This window comes from Phocoena phocoena, chromosome 15 (assembly GCF_963924675.1).
Source record: "Phocoena phocoena chromosome 15, mPhoPho1.1, whole genome shotgun sequence".
Classification (NCBI taxonomy): domain Eukaryota; kingdom Metazoa; phylum Chordata; class Mammalia; order Artiodactyla; family Phocoenidae; genus Phocoena; species Phocoena phocoena.
In genome coordinates, this window is record NC_089233.1 from 8,610,567 (window position 1) to 8,631,253 (window position 20,687).

Here is a 20,687-nt window from a genome sequence, read left to right on the forward strand (position 1 = left end):
TATGAGGGGGCAGGGGAGTTATATGGGCAGCCTAGAATAGGACAGCTACACGCTTTGAATTTTAAATTCACGACAACTTTTGCCTAACTGCCAAACAAATATACGTTAATGCTGATGTAAGTGCTCTAGTTTGGTCATGTGTTCCTTTGCAAGTGCAGTTATTAGTTCAATACTTTTCCTTTTCAGATGTGCGTTCCAAACGGGAGTATGATGAAAGCCATGTGATTACAGCCCGTCTTGTGAAGAAGGTATATGGGCAGAGTCAGAATCTGGGGCTACCTTACAGGAAGATGGGGAGAATGGGAGATTGTGTCCGAGGTCCAGGAGGCAGCACCTACTACTGGACACTGTGGGCGGCAGAGACAGGACTGCCCTTGTGCGTCCACTATGAGGGTCTCCTACACTGTTTCACACTCCTTAAGGTCTCCCCACTGCCCCCCACGGTCAACAGCTTCATTAAGCAAATGTTGCTTTAATTCCTTGACTTGCCAGGCAACGTTCCAGACCCTGGGGATGTAACAGAATACAAGATGCCCTTAATTCATTCTCCCTGCCTCATGGAGCATCTCTTCTACTCGGGCAACAGACAACAAGCCATAGAAATAGTATAACTCAGAGACGGAAGCTCCTTCCCTCCCCTCCCTTCCATTTCCATCCTGTCTTCTTATTCCCGGTCCAGCTTTTATAATGACTGGGCCCTGCAGGCAGTCACCGGCCTCGCTCCTGCAGTGAAGCCCTTCCCGCCAGCCCCATAGGGAGTCTTCTCTCTCTGGTCACTGCTGAGCCTGGCAGCCTTCACTTGGGCTCCACCTTGACCCCTCCCATCCTGACCACATTCTCTGCCCTTGACTTCCAGGTTCTCCCTTGCTTCCCTGGTTTCTTCTCTACCTCTTTGGTTCAGCTTCATTTTCTCCTGCTGCCGCCTGAAGAAACCACTACCCTGTTCTTGTATATCTGTCGGTCAGTATACTTTCTTCAGAGATTTCATCCAAGCTTACAGCTTCAGCTGTCCACATGCAGTTAGCCATCCTGCCAATTTTACTTCCACAATTCTGTCTTGCAATATGTCCCCCTTCTCCCTGTTCCCATGGCCACGTGCTGCTGCGCGCTCCACCTCTGGCCCTTTCCCACACAACTTGCCAGGGAGCCTGTGCCCTGCCTCAAGTATTTTTCTGGGATAAGCTTGCTCCTAGCACCTCCCTTTCCCCGCCCTAGTGTGTCATTATCTGCTTTTTCCCTCTCTGGAGTTTCAGTTTTCCGGCTCCATACTCTAGCTCTTCATCTCCATTTCAGGCCTTCCTTGGTGTTTTGCAGCTGATTCAGAGCCCCTTCGTCCTGTATGGCTTTCAGCTTCCAACTCACCTCTCAAATCTGTGTGTTCCTTTGATTCTGGCAGTACCCCCGGCTCTGGAAAAGAGGCATTCCCTCTGCCTCAGCCCCTCGGCCAGGCTGACACCTCACACCTCCCCTCCCCTACTTTCTGGCCAGGAGGTTACAGGCCTGAAGGCTGGAAGGGAACCCCAGCATGAGCAGGACACACAGCCACCAAGTCGGTGTTCACACACCGGATCTGGTTCCACCTCCCTCTCTAGCCTCATCCGGCATGCTTCCACTCTCCCCTGACACCTCCACAGCCTTGTCCTGCCGTGTTTCCTGGGTTCTAAGATGCTCATTTGTCCTTGTATTTTAACACTTCTGAGGTTGGAATATATCCTACAATTGATTTGCACCTTAAAGTGACAAAGTCTTTTCCCCCAAAAGTGAATGTGGCCAACATCTGTTGTTTTTCTGCCTGGCACCTCCACATTTTGAGGGGAACTCCTCCTCTCTGCTTAAATCATGGGGGTTCTAGTGGTGCTCCTCAGAATAGGATCCAGGCCCTGGCCACGGTGATTGGCCTGGGAAGAAAACAGCAAATCAGAATTGGCATTAGGGAAGGCTGCTCCTTCTACGCTGGTGGTGGGGTTTGGAGGATGGGAGTCTGAGCATCGCTGGTGGTTGTGACTCAGGCTTCAGGACAAAGTGGTCTGAGAAGGTGAACCCAGTGTGCAGGGGACACAGAGAGCAACAGGGCCCAGGAGGGAGGTCTGGGCTTTAGATCACTGATTCGGGTCTTCCCAGGACCACTTGCTCCCCGCCCTGCCTGAAGTAGCGTTATGTGCCAACACACCTCTCCTTCTGTGTACTCTCCTGATTGCAAATGTTATGAAATTGGTGGTGCATCTTACAACCAATGGTCTCTTACAATCTAGGAAATGACAATATGTGTGGTCCCTTGGACACACTGCTCTCTGTGACCCAGGGACGTGTATGCTTTGTTCATCATTGTATCCCGGGTGTTCACTCTGGTCCCTGGCATCTGGTAGGTGCTTGGGACCTATTTGTTAACTAAAAATGAATGACGGGTGTCTGTTCCTTCAGCCTGGAATGCTCCCCCAGCCCTTGTCCATCTGGCAAATTTCCACTTGCCCTCACAGTCTCATCTCAAATGCCTCCTGTCCCATGAGACCCTTCTGAGTCCTCCAGGCCAACTCAGGCATTTCCCTTTTTGTTTTTTTCTTTTTTTTTTTTGTATCTCCGTATTTCAGAACCTAGCACAGTGTGAGTGCAAAGTGAGTCCTCAACGAATGTTTATTAAGTAAAAGTGGATGTTCGGCCACAACTCTCCTGTGCTCCCACCTGCTCAAGCCTCGAGGGGCTGTTCTCACCTTTCCCCTTTTGCTCGTGCTCTTCATACCCAGAGCCTTCTACCCCCTCATTATCACCTGTCTAAGTCCTGCTTGTCCTCTGAGCACCACCTGTCTCCCAATTCTGTTAGACGAATATGATTTCTCTCCTTAGAATCCTGGAGAACGTCCTGGGTCTGTACTTCCAGGGGCCTTACTGCTCTGCCTTGCAGTACAGTAGATGCACACTCGTCCTATCCCACCTGAATGTCCTCTGTCAGGGCCTCTACGACGGTCAGCTCAGGTCACAAGGGACAGAGCCAGGCTCAGGTTCCCCTGAGTAGTGGGGGCTTTCAGGAAGCATTGCGAACAAGTGAAGACCCACCTCTCTGCTGCTACCAGCTGGGCCTTCCCGAGCTCTGGGACACCCTTTGGAGTCCTGGGCAGTTCTGGTACTGGGAGAGGTCATCACCTCCTTGGCAGAAGGCACCTGTTGTTGCTGCCCTTGTGGTCCAGCATAATGATGACTCAGCCAGTCCCCAGCTCCTCCTCACGACCTCATTGCTGCTGTCTGCCCATTCCTTCCTTTAACCATATTTATGGCCTGCTGTGTGCCAGGCACTGTTCTGGAAGCTCAGGATACATCAGTGGCTATAAAGGGACAAAAGTTCCTGCTCTCACAGAGCTTCCATCTGAGCTTCCAGCCTGCCTCGTGATACCTGCTTGCTTATGACTTCTGTCCTTTCAAGCCTTCTGCTTACTGCCCTCTTCATGGCAGATTTTGGATTCAGTCCCCAACGCCAACACTGTCCCCCAGACAGAGAATGTTGTTAGTTAAGGTGGCCACGACTGCTCTCATAGCACTCATGCCAGGGCACCTAATGGGCTCTGGGCTGGTCCATAGACCACTGTTCTTTGACCCGGCAGTTATCTCTGGCCCAGTCAGCTGTGGTCAGCTTCCCCCAGGAGGGAATATGGGTGTGGCAGGTCCTTGGAGTTTAGTAGACTCTCTGTCCACTGTCAGTGCTCCCGTGCCTGTGTGTAGTCAGGGAGGTGGACACCGCCCTACCTCCGGCTCCTCCCGGTGCTGGCGTACAGGGAATATGGGTTCAGCTGGACCCACCTGCTAACAGCCTTCTTTTGTGGTTTCTTTAGAGGGCAGGTGAATATCTTATCCCGGAGTCTGTGGATCTGGAGTGTGTGGAATACTGTGTGGTGTATGATAACAACACCAGCTCCCTGAAGGTAATCCTGAAAGGTGACAGCGATGATGACAACACTGATGAAGGCGATCAAGGTGGGTTTTTACGATACAGCAAGAATATGAGTTCAGTTATTGAGCACTTTTGTCACATGCCAGGAGCTCTGCCTGGGTCATCTCATGCAGTCCGCAGAGCAGCCCAATGAGGATGGCAATGCCAGGAACTGGGAAAGGGCTGGGATTTTTCCTTCCTGTGCAAGATGACAGGTGAGCCTGCCGTGGTTCATGGATGCTGGCAAAAGACAGGCTCCTGGGTCAGAGACGAAGGGCTTTATTTCTCAGAGCAGTAAAAGTACCCAGAATGCAGTGGGTGGTATTATGGAGAACTCTGAGCTTAGGGGGCCTGACTCTTTTTTAACAAATGGGCAGAAAGCCTGCCTGCCCTTGGCTCTGGAGGCAGAAACTGTCTCTGTCATCCAAGGCTGTTTGTTATACACATATCCTTGAAAAGCCAGTGCCTTTGTTCAGAGGCTATGTAGAAACACGAAAGACCGTGGAGAATTGTGTCCTAATAGGTAACATCCCCACTTTATTGATGAGGAAACTGGGGTCCAGGAAGATGAAGTAACTCATTCCCCAGGTGTGGGACCATGGGTATCTATTGCTGTGTAACAAATTACCTCAAAACTCTGTAGTATTTTTTTTTTTTTTTTTTGCGGTACACGGGCCTCTCACTATTGTGGCCTCTCCTGTTGCGGAGCACAGGCTCCAGACGCACAGGCTCAGCGGCCATGGCTCACGGGCCCAGCCGCTCCGCAGCATGTGGGATCTTCCCGGACCAGGGCACGAACCCGTGTCCCCTGCATCGGCAGGCGGACTCTCAACCACTGCGCCACCAGGGAAGCCCAACTCTGTAGTTTAATACCATAAACATTAATTATCTATTCGTTTCTGTGGAATTCAGGAGTAGCTTAGCTGGGAGGTTCTAGCCTGTCCTAAGGTTGTAGTCACGACGTTAGCCAGAACTGCTGTCTTGTGAAGGTTTGGCCAGGCCAAGATAATGTGCCTCTGAGATGAGTCACTCACATGGGAATAGCTAGGAGTCCTCAGTTCCTCACTGCATGGACTTCTGCATGGGGCTGCTTAGATGGCCTCACGACAGGGCAGCCGGTATACCCCCGAGCGAGTAATCCAAGGAAGAGGGAGAGAAAGGGACAGCCACGTACCCTTTCTGACCTAGTCTTGGGACCTAAACAGTCACGCTTGCCACTTTCTAGTCATTAGAAGTAAGTCACTGAGTACAGCCTACCCTCAAGGAGAGGGGAATTAAAACTCAACCTTTTTAAAAAATATATTTAATTATTTATTTATTTGGTTGCACCATCTTAGTTGTGGCAGGCGGACTCCTTAGTTGTGGCATGCGAACTCTTAGTTGCAGCATGCATGTGGGATCTAGTTCCCTGACCAGGGATCGAACCCGGGCCCCCTGCATTGGGAGCACCACCAGGGAAGTCCCTAAACTCAACCTTTTAAAGGGAGGCATTTGAAAGAATTTGTGGAGAGAGTTTTTTTTTTTTTTATTCAAATGGAAAGTCACAAAAATTATAATCATCCTCATCAGTTCACTCAGTCCCGTGTAATTACTTTTTTTTTCATCTTGATCTTTTGTGAGCACTTTTATGAGTTCATCAGTTTTCCATTAGAGTTCTGAAAATGCTTATTCATTCACTTCAGCAGTATAGTCAGTTACCAGAAACCTGTACTTGTCAGAGTCTTTTCCATGAATTCATTGAAGATGAAACCCTTTTACAGGAACGTTTTTGCAAAAGCATCACAGTACACCCAGAACTGTCTGTAAATGGCAAAAGACGTAAAAATGACCACGGTTAAAGATTTGATGAAAGTCCATAATAATGCAATTAACAAGGAAATTTAGTTATTTCTGAGACATACATTTTAAAATAATAACTAGAATTATGACTTATAATATTATACCAGAACATATAAGATTTTTAGGAATTTCATGTAATGTCTGAAACATTTATATTAATATATTTCCATACAAATAACCCAAAGAAAGTTTAGTATCCGTTTTTTTAAAGAACTTTTTTGAATTTTATTTATTTTTTTATACAGCAGGTTCTTATTAGTCATCAATTTTTTTTTTTTTTTTTTTGCGGTACGCGGGCCTCTCACTGTTGCGGAGCACAGGCTCCGGACGCGCAAGCTCAGCCGCTCCGCGGCATGTGGGATCTTCCCAGACCGGGGCACGAACCCGTGTCCCCTGCATCAGCAGGCAGGCTCTCAACCACTGCGCCACCAGGGAAGCCCTAGTCATCAATTTTATACACGTCAGTGTACACATGTCGATCCCAATCGCCTGATTCATCACACCACCATCCCCACCCCCCCCGCGGCTTTCCCCCCTTGATGTCCATATGTTTGTTCTCTACATCTGTGTCTGAACTTCTGCCCTGCAAACCGGTTCATCTGTACCATTTTTCTAGGTTTGTGGAGAGAGTTTTTAAACCACCACACCTAGCAAGTGCTGGGGCCAGGATTCAAACCTGGGCAGTTTGGCTCTGTCAGGTCTCCTAAGGCCAGGGTAGTGATGCTGGAGAACAGTGCAGTCACTCCAGCCACACGCTGGAGCGTGGTCAGTTCTAATCTGCTTCACTGAGGCTCCACTGCATTCTCCATTCAGCCCCTGCTTTGGGCTGACCACCCCTTGCTGCTGCTTGTGGCTCAGTGACTAATATATATGCGTGGAGTTCCATGGGTTGGGCATTCACACCAGCGGTCACTGGGTGGCGCTAGGCTTCCACCTTTAATAAAACCAGTCTTCTCAGGAGGTCCTTAGCCAGGAAATTGTCCCCTCTTTCCTAAGCTCATCCTGTTGGTCTCCAGTCTGCAATCCTAGGGTTGTCGGCTGGACCCTGAAATCCTAGGAAATGTTGGTCAGTAAAGACAGCGACGTCTACAGTCTATACCTGACCTCACTTTAGTGCTATGGAGCCCCCGTCCTCACTTGGTAAGAAATCACAACCACAGAACAACAAAAACCAAAAACCAAAAACCACACGCATATAATTTGCCTGCTCATGGAAAATTGCACAGTCAGGGGCAGCTGCAGTGGCTGATGGCTTGATGGCCGCAGCATCCTTTGTTTACTGATATGGCAAGCAACATCCTTTGTCCACAGTGTATACCAAGAGAAATTAAACATGTGCACACAAAACCTTGCACATGGATGTTCATAGCAGCCTTATTCTTAATAGTCACAAAATGGAAACATCCAAATATTCATCAATAGATAAATGGGTAAACAAAAGGTGGAGAGCCACACAGTGGAATATTATTCAGCTACGAAAAAGGATGGAGTGCTGACACTTGCTGCAACATAGATGAACTTTGTAAACGTTATGCTCAGTGAAAGAAAGCAGACACAAAACGCCACATATTGTATAATTCAATGTCTATGAAATGTCCAGAATACGTCAATCCGTAGGAATTAGATTAATGGTTGCCTAGAGGTGGATGTTTGGAGGGATATGAGGAATGAAACCCTCTAACTGGTACATGGTTTCTTTTGGGAGCGATTAACATGTTCTGAAATTGACTGCAGTGATGGTTACACAACTGTGAATATAATAAAAAACATTAATTTATATACTTTAAATAGATGAATTGCATGGTATATAATATGTGATATTGTATATATACATACACATTCCCCTCGTGTTGAATCATCCTTCCTTGCGACAATATGAAAAAAAATGAAATCTCGGAGTTTATAGAAAAAGATCAACTTACTTGGTGGTAAATTGCTTTTTAAATTTTAATTGTAACATTCACCTCTATTTATATTTGCTTCAGCTTTCTAGACAATTGCTTTTCAGAATGGAGTGCCTATCCACTGGGCCTTTAGGCAAATGGTGAGCGCACAGGGGACATTGGTCTCTTTGGTCTCTACTCTTAGGAATTGTGCTTGGAGCTGCCGTTGAGTATGGCAGAACCCTGACTCACCTTGCCCGCCACCCCATCCATATCCTGAGAGGAGGCTACGAGAGCTTCTCGGCCATGTACCACTTCTTCCGGACACAGAAGATCATCTGGATGCCACAGGTAAGGCAGGGTGCTGAGCACAGGCAGGCTTGGATGGGAGCATGGCCTTCCCCTGGGGACCGAGGGCCAGGGAGCAGGGCTGGAGAAAGAGGAGAAGGAGACAGATGACATGGAAAAGATGGAAGAGATGTCAAAGATGGCTTGGGAATGAACCTGGGGCAGCTAGGAGGTCCAGTCCAGTATGATGAATTTATAATCGCCAGGTTCAGGCAAAATCCAGGGCGGTGTTTAATAGATGAGGTTGGTCCAGAGGGCAGGGGGCCGGGGCAGCGCGTTCTGGATGGTGGGTCGTGGTCAAAGTCACACGGGCAGGCAGGGCCATCACGATTCGAGGCTGCCTCGCCATCCTTAGCCGTCTGGCCTCACAAACCCTGGCTGGGTCCAGAGGATACAGTAAAAATTGGGAGGCGGGTTTTAATAAGGTGTGGCCAGGGGATGCACCAGATGTCTGGAGCCCAGAGGAGCACTTACTTCCTGGAGCCAAACTGGGTGGCAATGATAGGCAGGCAGGGACTGGTCCCTGGGGGCATTTTATAGTATCTGGTTTCTTGAAGGGTCTGAATGTAGTGGAATGTGAACCTGCAGCAATTGCCTTCGACTGTGCTCTCACTCTTGCCCTTTGCAGCATCATGGGCAGATTCCATACTTTCTGGCCGCTTTCGGTTATGGACAATTTCAGTCTGGTCATATTATAAAACAGCGGGGGAAATGCGCCTATGAACTGGAATTTGATGATATTATATTATTGTTATATATTTCTTTAGGTTGTGATGACATTATTATGGCTATGTTTTTAAAAATATGAGTCCCTATCTTTTAGAGATACATAATGAAATATTTATAATTAAAATGACATGATGTCTGGAATTTCCTTCAAAATAATCTGGGGAGGGTTGGGGAGTCAGGGGTATAGATGAAACAAAATGGGCCATTAGTTGATAATGCTTGCAGAAGGGTGATAGATCCAAGGTTTGTTATACTATTCTCTCTACTTTTGTGTGTTTTTGAAGTAATTTTTTGAAAAGGGCATAAAAACAGTCCAGTACAACCTAGGCTAGCTTAACATTCCAATCTCAACTCAAATCTCCTCTCTTCTCATCTTCCAGAGCTGGGCAGCCTTCCATTTGCTGGGGGCTGAGGGCTGGGAGTGGGGAGGGGTGTGGGGTAGCTTTATGGGCATCTCCTTACGTCCCCTCTTCTGGGTCTGGTCCCTTTGGTGCTGGGGGTCCAGGGTGGGCCCTGTCTTGTGTGACTGCCTGTTTGTCAGTGGTGGGGAAGTGCCTTCTCGTTCTGCCCCAGCCAGCTTCTGTGTGCTGCTGCTGGCCTTTGTTGCTGGTTTTCTTGGGGCTGTGTTCAGGGGGCCCCGTCTGTTACTGAGCATCCTTCAGAGAGAGCCAGCTGAGAATTCCTGACAGGAGTACCCCCAATGCCCTTCCCTTCCCTTGGTAGCTCATGACCTCCCACCACGTCCATATTCTTTCACCTGAATCCCAGAATGAGCCACAGGGGAGTGTGACAGTAGGGAAGGAGGCCCCTTCTTGCCTCGCTGGCTTGGCTGCCCCAGTCAGCCTGTGTGAAAAGCTAGGGACCTGTGTTGGGGGTCATACCTGTTCCCAAATGCAGGGTATATATGTCAAGTTCTCCAAAGGCCTTCTTCTCCTCCTTCCACTGAGCTATGATGTTCAGCTCAACAGGTGTACAGCCAGCCTCCCCGTCCTGCCAGGCACTCCTCCTCGCTCCTAGAGGAGCATCTTACTGGCTTTGCAGTGACGGGAGGGACTCTTTCTGATCTCAAGACGTCACATGCTGATACCTCACCTTCTTTATTTTTCTTTTAAAGCTTTAGGAAGGTGGAATTGGCATAGGATGAACTGCACCTATTTAAAATGTACAGTTTGGTCAGTTTTGACGTCTATACACCTGAGACTTGTCCTTGCCCCCAGTCTTCTTAAGTAGATTGGGAAGAGGGGTAGGGTGGTGGCTGGTGGTATCTAGCAGGGCCTGGATGGGTGAGTTCTACTCTGCTTGTATGTGGCCCTCTTTAGAATGTACGTTCCAAGTATTTGCCACTCCCTACTTTGGGACCTTTGTTATTAATTCAGGGGCAAGAATGAAAGCCCCACTCCTTTCCTGTTACGTGTTCTGACACAGTGTAAAGCAGGAGTGTCCCTACTGCTCCCTAAGGAACTCCTGCGAGGGGAGATGGAGGCACAGAATTTGAGCTCTGAGACTGCCCCTCTCCTTTAGACACAGTGATTTCTAATTTCCCGTTTTATATGTGGTACCCCTTAAATAAGATTTCACTTTGAGCAAAGGGGTTCTGTGACTAGGGCACGTGTGAAGACCACACTAGAGAGAGATGCTGGTGAGCCACCAAGTGGTTTTAAGTCCGGGGAGGGGCACCTGGTTAGATTGCCCTTTAGAAAGATCAACTCTGATTGCAGAGCAGAGCCCAGACCAATGCAGGCAGAGTGGGTCTGGGGAGACCTGCTAGAAGTCAGGGATGAAGAGGAGAGGACAGATTCAAGAAATACATAGGAAACGGCTTTGATTAGACATGGGGCAGGGGGTATGGGAGAGGGAGGAGTCTAGAATAATGCCACAGTTCAGGTGCGGGTGACAGGTGGCCAGTGGTGTGGCTCATTGAGAAGGGGACACAGGAGGAGGCGGTGGCAGTGTCAGGGGAAGGCAGTGGGCTTGGTTTGGGCATGTTAATTTGTGACACCAGTTTCTTTTACATTTGTCGATGTGGTTGTCAAAATCGTGTCCTCTAGAATTAACAGCAGAGCTTGTTTTATCCGTTCCGCACAGCTGTTACAACCACAGGAAAGGAAGCTGGTTCGAAAGCGTCAGGAAGAGTTGACAGATTTGTGGTGGGTATTGCGTGAGATTTTCCGAAAGAAACCAGGAGGATTTCATTTGGCCCCCGGCAAGCTGAGCGTCCTGGGCGGGATCACCCTGAACCCTGGGGAATGCTTTGGGTCACATCCGCAAGTAGTGGGCCTGCCTGCACGTAGAAGGGCCGTGTGTCTCACAAACTTGAGGGTTGGCTCAGCGTGGTGTCTGCTCATTGATAAAGGCTTTTGAGGCTAACAGTTTGGGAGGAATGCGGGCTTGTGGTAGGTTCATGGTGAGGGGAGATGTGCTGAAGCCAGAAGGCTCTGAGAGGCTCAAGTGGACAGCAAAATAGCTTGAGGTACTTAAGATGTTATTTCTGAGTCAGACTTGGAGCCAGAGGCATTTTAGAGCTGGTTTGACCTTTGAAATTATATAGGTTAGCATTTCCCATGGAAAACTGATGGGAACAAAGGGGTCTCTAAACAGATCGTATTAGAAACATCAATTCATACAATGTTAGTGGATTTCTTTTTTTTTTCTTTTGGGGTTATGCCTAGGTTTTATTTTACTAAACGTAACAGGTAAGTTTTCAATCCATGACAACAACAAATATGTAGCCACTGCTTTATTACAGACATCTGAACTGTAATAGGTCACCCAAGGAACCGTTAGGGGAATTTCCATTAGTTCTCAGTTTCCTGGAGGCATGCTTTGAGAACAGTCTTCGACTGGCATGCTTTTCTGGCTGTTTTCCAACTTGTTTATAAGATTAGTCTTATTATTTGATGATAATTGTTTCTAAACACCTGATTGGTGCTCTAATAATCTTTCCTTGGAAACAATCAAATTTTGTAATTTTCCCTCTGGCTTTGATATATAATTGACATATAACATTGTGTAAATTTAAGGTTTACAACAAGATGACTTGATACACATATATGCAGAATGATTACCATAAGAGTAACACATCCGTCACCTCATGTAATTACCATTTTTTGTGTGTGTGTGTGAGATGAGAACATTTAAGATGTACTTTCTTAGCAACTTTTAAGTACATAATACTGTATTTAAAAAAAAAATTTTATTTGTGGCTGCATTGGGTCTTCGTTGCTGTGCGTGGGCTTTCCCTAGTTGCGGCAAGCGGGGGCTACTCTTCATTGCAGTGCGAGGGCTTCTCATCGCAGTGGCTTCTCATGTTGCAGAGCACTGGCTCTAGGCGCGTGGGCTTCCGTAGTTGTGGTTTGCGGGCTCTAGAGCGCAGGCTCAGCAGTTGTGGTGCAAGGGCTTAGTTGCTCCGCAGCGTATGGGATCTTCCCGGACCAGGGCTTGAACCTGTGTCCCTTGCGTTGGCAGGCGGATTCTTAACCACTGCGCCACCAGGGAAGCCCTGTGTTGTTAACTGTAGTCACCATGCTGTACGTTAGATCCCCAGAACTTATTTGCCTTATATCTGGAAGTTTATAACCGTGACCAACATCTCCCCATTTCCCTCACCCCCACAGTCCCTGGCAACGACCACTCTACTCTGTTTCCATGAGTTTTGCTTTTTAATTTTTATTTTATTTTATTATTATTATGATGATTTTTGGCCATGCTGTGTGGCATGTGGGATCTTAGTTCCCTGACCAGGGATAGAACCTGTGCCCCCTGAATCGAGAGTGTGGAGTCTTAACCACTGGACTGCCATGGAAGTCCCGACTTTCACTTTTTTAGATTCTACATATGAGTAAGATCATGCAATATTTGTTTTTTTCTGACTTATTCTCTTAGCACAATGGCCCCAAGGTCCATTCATGTTGTCACAAATGACAGAATTTCCTTCTTCTTTATGGCTGAACAATATTCCATTGTACATATATGCCATATTTTCTTTATCCATTCATCCATTGGTGGACACTTAGGTCATTTCTATGTCTTTGTGAATAATGCTCAAATGATCCTGGGGCAGGGGGGGCGTGTGCAGATATGTCTTCAAGATGGTGATTTCATTTCCTTCAGATATATACCAAAAGTGGGATTGCTGGATCAAAGGGTAGTTTTGTTTTTAACTTTTTAAAAAAGCTTTATTTATTATTAATTAATTTACTTATTTATTTTGGGCTGTGTCGGGTCTTAGTTGCGGCACGTGGGATCTTTGTTGAGGCATGAGAGGTCTTTCGTTGGGGCGTGGGCTGTTCGTTGCAGCGCACGGGCTTCTCTCTAGTTGTGGCGTGCAGGCTTCAGGGCGTGTGGGCTCTGTAGTTGTGGCTCACAGGTTCCAGAGCGCATAAGCTCTGTAGTTGTGGCCCACAGGCTCTCTCGTTGAGGTGCGTGAGCTCAGTAGTTGTGGTGCTTGGGCTTAGTTGCCCCGCGGCACGTGGGATCTTAGTTCCCTGACCAGGGATTGAACCCGTGTCCCCTGCATTGGAAGGTGGATTCTTTACCACTGGACCACCAGGGAAGTCCCTGTTTTTAATTTTTTTAATTTAATTTTTATTTTATATTGGGATATAGCTGATTTACAATGCTGTGTTAGTCTCAGGTGTACAGCAAAGTGGTTCAGTTATTCATATACATATATCCATTCTTTTTCAAATTGTTTTCCCATATAGGTTATTACAGAATACTGAGCAGAGTTCTCTGTGCTATTCAGTAGGTCCTTGTTGATTATCTGTTTTATATATAGTAGTGTGTATATGTTAATCCCAACCTCCTAATTTATCCTTCCCCCCTCTACCTTTCCCCTTTGGTAACCAGAAGTTTGTTTTCTATGTCTGTGAGTCTGTTTCCATTTTGTAAATAAGTTCATTTGTATCACCTTTTTAGATTCCACATATAAGTGGTATCATATGATATTTGTCTTTCTCTGTCTGACTTACTTCACTTAGTATGGTAATCTCTATGTCCATCCATGTTGCTGCAAAGGGCATTATTTCATTCTTTTTTATGGCTGAGTAATATTCCATGTGTTATATGTACCACATCTTCTTTATCTGTTCCTCTGTCGTTGGACATTTAGGTTGCGTCCGTGTTTTGGCTGTTATAAATAGTGCCACAATGAACGTTGGATTGGTCTCATTCACTGTCCCAGTTTGTCTTTCTAAGCTTGTTTGCTGAGCCACATTTCAAGAGATGAAACAAAAACAACTTCTTCTCTGGGGATTATTATCATAGCAGCCTTTCTCCTTCTCCACCTCAGGAACTGGATGACTTCCAACCGTACCCTGTTGAGATAATGCCAGGCAGGATCTACCTGGGAAATTTCAGGCAAGCCTGCGACCCTAAAATTCAGAAGGATTTGAAAATCAAAGCACATGTCAACGTCTCCATGGAGACAGGGCCGTTGTAAGTAGAAAAACCATTGTTTTTTAATTTTTTTTATATTAGTATTATTTATTTATATAAGATTCCTAGTGGCATGCATTGACAGAATTGAACGGGCTTTTAGAAATCAGCATACACTGGAGTAGGGTCTGCATTTATTTTCATTTATTCCTGGCCTGCACTTCATTGCCTGGCATGGCCATGGCATCCTCTGCCCCTGACTGAGACCCCACACTTGCCCCATACCCCATACTTAAATCTTACCCTAATAATACTTTCTTGGTACTTAACATTCAGATGCAAAATACCCTGGTTTACCCTGCTTCTCCTATCTCAGGCCGTCTGAGAAGTGACCCCTCTCTTGGTCCATCTGGGCTGCTGTAACAGGCACTGTAGACTGGTGGCTTATGAATAACAGGATTTCTCACGGTGTGGAGGCTGGGAAGTCCAAGATTAAGGCAGTGGCAGATTCAGCGTCGGATGACGGCCTGCTTTCTGGTTCATAGATGGCATCCTCACGTGGCAGAAGGGGCAAAGCTCTCTAGGGTCCCTTTTATAAAGGCACTAATCCCACTCATAAGGGTTTTGATTTCTATCCTCATGACCTAATTACCTCCCCAAAGCCCCACCTCCAAATACCATCACTTTGGGGATTAGGTTTCAACATATGAATTTTGAGAGGACAGAAACATTTGATACAGCAACCTTTATGTCGGATTTTCCTTGGTGCTAGGAACATACAGACACACACACACCCTCACTCATCATTGTTCAAAGAGCAGGAAAGTTCTGCACAGCCTTGCTTGTCAGCCTGTGTCTTCCCGGCTGTGTCCACTCATGATCACCAAGGCCCCCGCACTGTACAACCTACCTCTTCTAGCTCCTGATCAAAGCTAATAAAATTCAGCTCAGAGAGAATTTATATAAATAACATGAGAATTCAGTAAGGCATCTGGTAATAAAAAATACTATATAAAAATCAATAAATCTAAAGAAAATTGCGTCTAGGTACTTAGTGAGACTGCTGAAAACCAAAGAAAGAGAGAACATATTAAAAGAAGCAGAGGGCTTCCCTGGTGGCACAGTGGTTAAGAATCCGTCTGCCAATGCAGGGGACACAGGTTTGAGCCCTGGTCCGGGAAGATCCCACATGCTGCGGAGCAACTAAGCCCATGCGCCACAACTACTGAGCCTGCGCTCTAGAGCCCACGAGTGACAGCTACTGAGCCCGTGTGTCACAGCTACTGAAGCCCACGTGCCTAGAGCCCATGCTCCACAACAAGAGAAGCCCCCGCAATGAGAAGCCCGCGCAATGAGAAGCCCATACACCGCAACGAAGAGTAGCCCCCGCTCGTCGCAACCAGAGAAAAGCCCGCATGCAGCAATGAAGACCCAATGCAGCCAAAAAAAAACCTTAATTAATTAAAAAAATAAAAATAGGGCTTCCCTGGTGGTGCAGTGGTTGAGAGTCCGCCTGCCAATGCAGGGGACACGGGTTCGTGCCCCGGTCTGGGAGGACACATGCCGTGGAGTGGCTGGGCCCATGAGCCATGGCCGCTGAGCCTGCGTGTCTGGAGCCTGTGCTCCACAACAGGAGAGGCCACAACAGTGAGAGGCCCGCGTACCGCAAAAAAAATAAAAAATAAAAGAAGCAGAGAAGTAAGACATTACTTTCAAAGGAGCAATAATTAGACTGACAGCTGACTCATCAACAGAAATAAATCACTGCAACTAGAAGGAAATATGGAATGTGTCTTTGTAGTCGGTAACCTTTCTGGTGATTCCCCACCTCCTACCATGCACAGCATTGAATGTGGGCTAGATTTACTGATGTGTGCTAATGGATAGAATAAAGCAAAAGTGACGGGCTGTCACTTCTGATATTGGGTCACAGAAAGACTGTGGCATCAGTATTGCTCACTCTCTCTTGCTCACTCATTCTGAAGGAAGTCAGCTACCATGTGGTGAGCTGTCCTATGGAGAGGTCCACATGGCAAGGACCTGACAGTCTTCAGCCACCAGCTAGCAATGAACTGAGGCCCTCAGTCAAAAAGCCTGTGAGAAACTGAATCCTGCCAACAGTCATGTGAATTAGCTTCTAATTGAGTCTTCAGATGAGACCAGATGACAACAGCTTGTCTATAATTTTATGAGAGATTTTAAGCCAATGGTACCCAAATAAGCTGCTCCCAGATTCCTGATCCATAGAAACTGATAGATAATAATTTTTTATTGTTTTAAGCCACTGAGTGTTAGGACATTTTGTTATCCAGCAATAAATAATAGAACCTTAAAGCACTGAAAGAAAATAACTGCCAACCCACAATTTTGTACCCAGAGAATATATCCTTCAATAATGTAAGTGAGAGGACTTCCCTGGTGGCGCAGTGGTTAAGAATCTGCCTGCCCATTCAGGGGACACAGGTTTGAGCCCTGGTCCAGGAAGATCCCACATGCCATGGAGCAACTAAGCCTGTGCACCACAACTACTGAGCCTGCGCTCTAGAGCCCGTGAGCCACAACTACTGAGTCCACGTGCCACAACTACTGAGTCTGCGTGCCACAACTACTGAAGCCCATGCGCCTAGAGCCTGTGCTCCGCAACAAGAGAAACCACTGCAGTGAGAAGCCCGCACACTGCAATGAAGAGTAGCCCCCGCTCACTGCAACTAGAGAAAGCCCACGTGCAGCAATGAAGCCCCAGTGCAGCCAAAAATAAATTTAAGAAAAAGAATGTAAGTGAGAAGAATTTCCATTTCTGGCCATGATAGAGTAAATGGCACCAGATTTACAACCCCACCTTAAACAACTAAAAATACTCAGACAAAGCATCTAAAACAAGGGTTTTTCAGACAATGGCCAACAGACAGCACAGGACAATGATTCCTGAGAGGAAAAAAAATGGTGAGCTCCACAATCGAACCAGCTTATTGCTTGGAAATTGTTTGCAGGTCACAATACAGGGAGGGGGCCAACACGGATCCTATTATTCTTTCTGAGTTGAGGGTACAGAGTTGAGGACTCAGAGCTGTTGAGTTGGCTAGAATTTGCAGGAGACCTGCATGGAGAATAGAGAGCTGAGTACAAAGAAAGACTCTGGACATTTGCAGAGAGTCCTCCCGTGTCTTCAGCTAAGTACTAATAAGCACATGCATGTGAGAAAACTACTCAAGGCAGGGAGAAAAACCAATAGAAATCAACAGGTGGTACAATCCCCAGAGATTATGTGGGGCCAGGAGTAGTTTGTGTTTCCAGTCAGATTAAACAAAACTCACAATATACAGTGCATCAAACAGAGTACTTAGAAGACTACTGCTTCAGTAGTGAGGAAAAACTTAGCCCTATATTAGGGATGAAAAGTACAGTCTGAGATGAAAAATATACTGGATAGAATTAAAAGATTGGACACTGTGGAAGAAAAGATCGCTGAATTTGGAGACATAGCAATAGAAGTATACAAAATGAAACAGAGAAGAAAAAGACTTAAAAAAGGAAACTAGAGTAGAACTTCAGTGAGACTGAGACAGCTTCAGGTGGCCTAACATATGTGTAATTAGAATCTCCAAAGGAAAGGAGAATGGGGAGACAGGAAACATTGAAGAAACAATGGCCAGAATTTTCCAAATTTGATAAAAACTATAAATGATCACCTACACTGATCTCAATAAAATTTTTAATTAAAAATAGAATAATTTGGAAGATTATGAGCAACTTTATGCCAATACATTTGAAAAATTAAGTTTCCTCAGAAGACTCAAGCTACCAATGCTTACTTAAAAAGAAATAGATTTATAAAAACTGACAATATGATAGTTCCTAAAACAAGATTCAACCAATTTCAGGAGATGCAAATCATATAGAGTTGGCTTTCAACCACTGTGGAGTTAATGTAGAAAGCAATAATTTGCAAATATAGCTAGGAAATTCCTAGAAGCTTAGAAATAAATTTTACAACAGCTCATGGATCAAAAAAGAACTCACAATGGAAATTATGAAATAGTTTCAACTATATGATAATGAAAATAGAATATATCAGAACTTGTGGAGTGTAGCTAAGCTGTGAGGGAAATTTATAGCTTTAAATGCATCTATTAAAAAGGAGAAAGGCTAAAAATCAACTAGTTACGCATTTATCTCAAGAAATTACCAAAGAAACAGCAAACTAAACTCAAATAAGGAAGGAAGGAATAATAAAAGCAGATAAAATGAACTAGAAACAATAAAATAGGATCTAGAAAGTCAAAATAGTTTTACAAAAATAATAAATTTGATAAACCCTTGGCAAAAAAGAGAGAAAGCACAAATAACCATCTGTAAAAGGGGATTCTAGGGCTTCCCTGGTGGCACAGTGGTTGAGAGCCTGCCTGCCGATGTGGGGGACACGGGTTCGTGCCCCAGTCCGGGAAGATTCCACATGCCGCAGAGCGGCTGGGCCCGTGAGCCATGGCCGCTGAGCCTGCGTGTCCGGAGCCTGTGCTCCGCAACGGGAGAAGCCACAACAGTGAGAGGCCCGCGTACCGCAAAAAAAAAAAAAAAAAAAAAATCTTTGCAAACTGAGAATAGAAGGGAAATTCTTTGATCTAAAAATAAAATTCTACAAAAATCTCTATAGCAAACATCACAATGATGAAATGTTGAAAGTTTTCCCTCTGAGCCTGGGAACAAGACAAAGATGCAACTATCACCACTTCCATTTAACATTGTACTGGAGGTTCTAGTTGGTGAAATATGGCAAGTAAAAGAAATAAAATAGGAATCAAAAGGGAACAAAACCTTTCATTATACACAGTCTAATTGTATACACAGAAAAGCCAAAACAACCTGCAGATAAATTATTGGACTTAAATAAGTTTGCTGAAATTTTAAAAGCATATAATTTACAATAGGACAAAAATATTAAATATCTAGGATTATACCTATTGAAAGATTTCTACACAGAAAAGTATACAGCATTACTGTGAATTACTAAAGATTATCTAAATAGCTAGAGGATGTTAGTAAAGATCACCGGAATAAACAGAGGATGTACCGTAGTTGTGGATTAGAAGAATCAATTTTGTAAAGATGTTGATTCTTGCCCGATTGATCTATAGATTCAATGGAATGCCAATAAAATTCCAATGGATTTGTGAAAATTGATACAGTAATTTTAAATTTTATATGGAAATGCAAAGGGCAAAAATAGCTGAATAGTGAATAACAACAAATGGGAAAATTGACTTGACCAGTTACGAAGACTTAAAAAGCAAGTAAAGCATTGTGATATTGGTGCAGGATAGAAAAATAAACCAATGGAGCAAAATGGAGTCCAAACACAGACCCATGCGTATATGGACACTTGAATTATGCAAAGATTTTCTCCTATATTTTCTTCTAAAAGTTTTGTAGTTTTAACCTTCACATTTTATGATACATTTAAAAAAAATATTTATTTATTGCTTCAGGTCTTAGTTGTGGCATGTGGACTTCTTTGTTGTGGCCTGCATACAGGATCTAGTTCCCCCACCAGGGATTGAACCTGTGCCCCCTGCAATGGGAGTGCAGAGTCTTACCCACTGGACCACCAGGGAAGTCCCCTGTGATACATTTTGTGGTTTTTTTTTTTTTTTTTTTGCGGTACGCAGGCCTCTCACTGTTGTGGCCTCTCCCGTTGCGGAGCACAGGCTCCGGACGTGCAGGCTCAGCAGCCATGGCTCACGGGCCCAGCCGCTCTGCGGCATGTGGGATCTTCCCGGACCGGGGCACGAACCCGCATCCCCTGCATCAGCAGGCGTACTCTCAACCACTGCACCACCAGGGAAGCCCCCCTGTGATACATTTTGAAATCAGTTTTTGTATATGGTGCCTGATATGGAACAATGTTCATTGTTTTGTATGTGGAAGTCATCACTGTTGAAAAGGTGATCCTTTTCCTGTTGAATTGCTTTGATACCTTTGTTGAAAATCAGTTGACCATACGTGTACAGGATTATATCTGGATTCTTTGTTCTTTTTCATTGATCTATGTTTTTCTTTATACCAGTTTCCCACACTTGTTTTTCTCTTTTAAAAATTTTTTTATTAAAGTATAGTTGATTGGGGCTTCCCTGGTGGCACAGTGGTTGAGAATCCGCCTGCCAGTGCAGGGAACATGGGTTCTTTCTCTGGTCCGGGAAGATCCCACATGCCGCAGAGCAACTAAGCCTGTGTGCCACAACTACTGAGCCTGTGCTCTAGAGCCTGTGAGCCACAGCTACTGAGCCCACATGCTGCAACTACCGAAGCCTATGCTCCTAGAGCCCGTGCTCTGCAGCAAGAGAAGCCACCGCAATGAGAAGCCCGCACACTGCAATGAAGAGTGGCCCCCGCTTGCCGCAACTAGAGAAAGCCTGCGCGCAGCAATGAAGACCCAACACGGCCAAGATAAATAAATAAAATAAATTAATTAATTAAAAAAAAAGTATAGTTGATTTACAATGTTGTGTTAATTTCTGCTGTATAGCAAAGTGACTCAGTTATAGATATATATTCTTTTTCATATTCTTTTCTGTTATGGTTTATCACAGGATATTCAA

At 45.5% G+C, this 20,687-nt stretch overlaps 1 protein-coding gene across 2 annotated transcripts in view; it reads left to right on the forward strand.

Annotated features, from left to right (window-relative positions):
• The window catches only part of STYXL1 (serine/threonine/tyrosine interacting like 1), a 57,192-nt gene that overhangs the window by 23,186 nt on the left and 13,319 nt on the right, over positions 1-20,687 (forward strand). The window contains exons 2-5 of one of the 2 annotated variants that reach the window (XM_065892884.1): positions 187-248; positions 3,822-3,963; positions 7,847-7,992; positions 14,009-14,154. In XM_065892884.1, coding sequence (XP_065748956.1) covers positions 187-248; positions 3,822-3,963; positions 7,847-7,992; positions 14,009-14,154 — 496 coding nt within the window. The remainder of the gene's footprint in view (positions 1-186; positions 249-3,821; positions 3,964-7,846; positions 7,993-14,008; positions 14,155-20,687) is intronic. The other variant, XM_065892885.1, reaches the window with a different exon arrangement.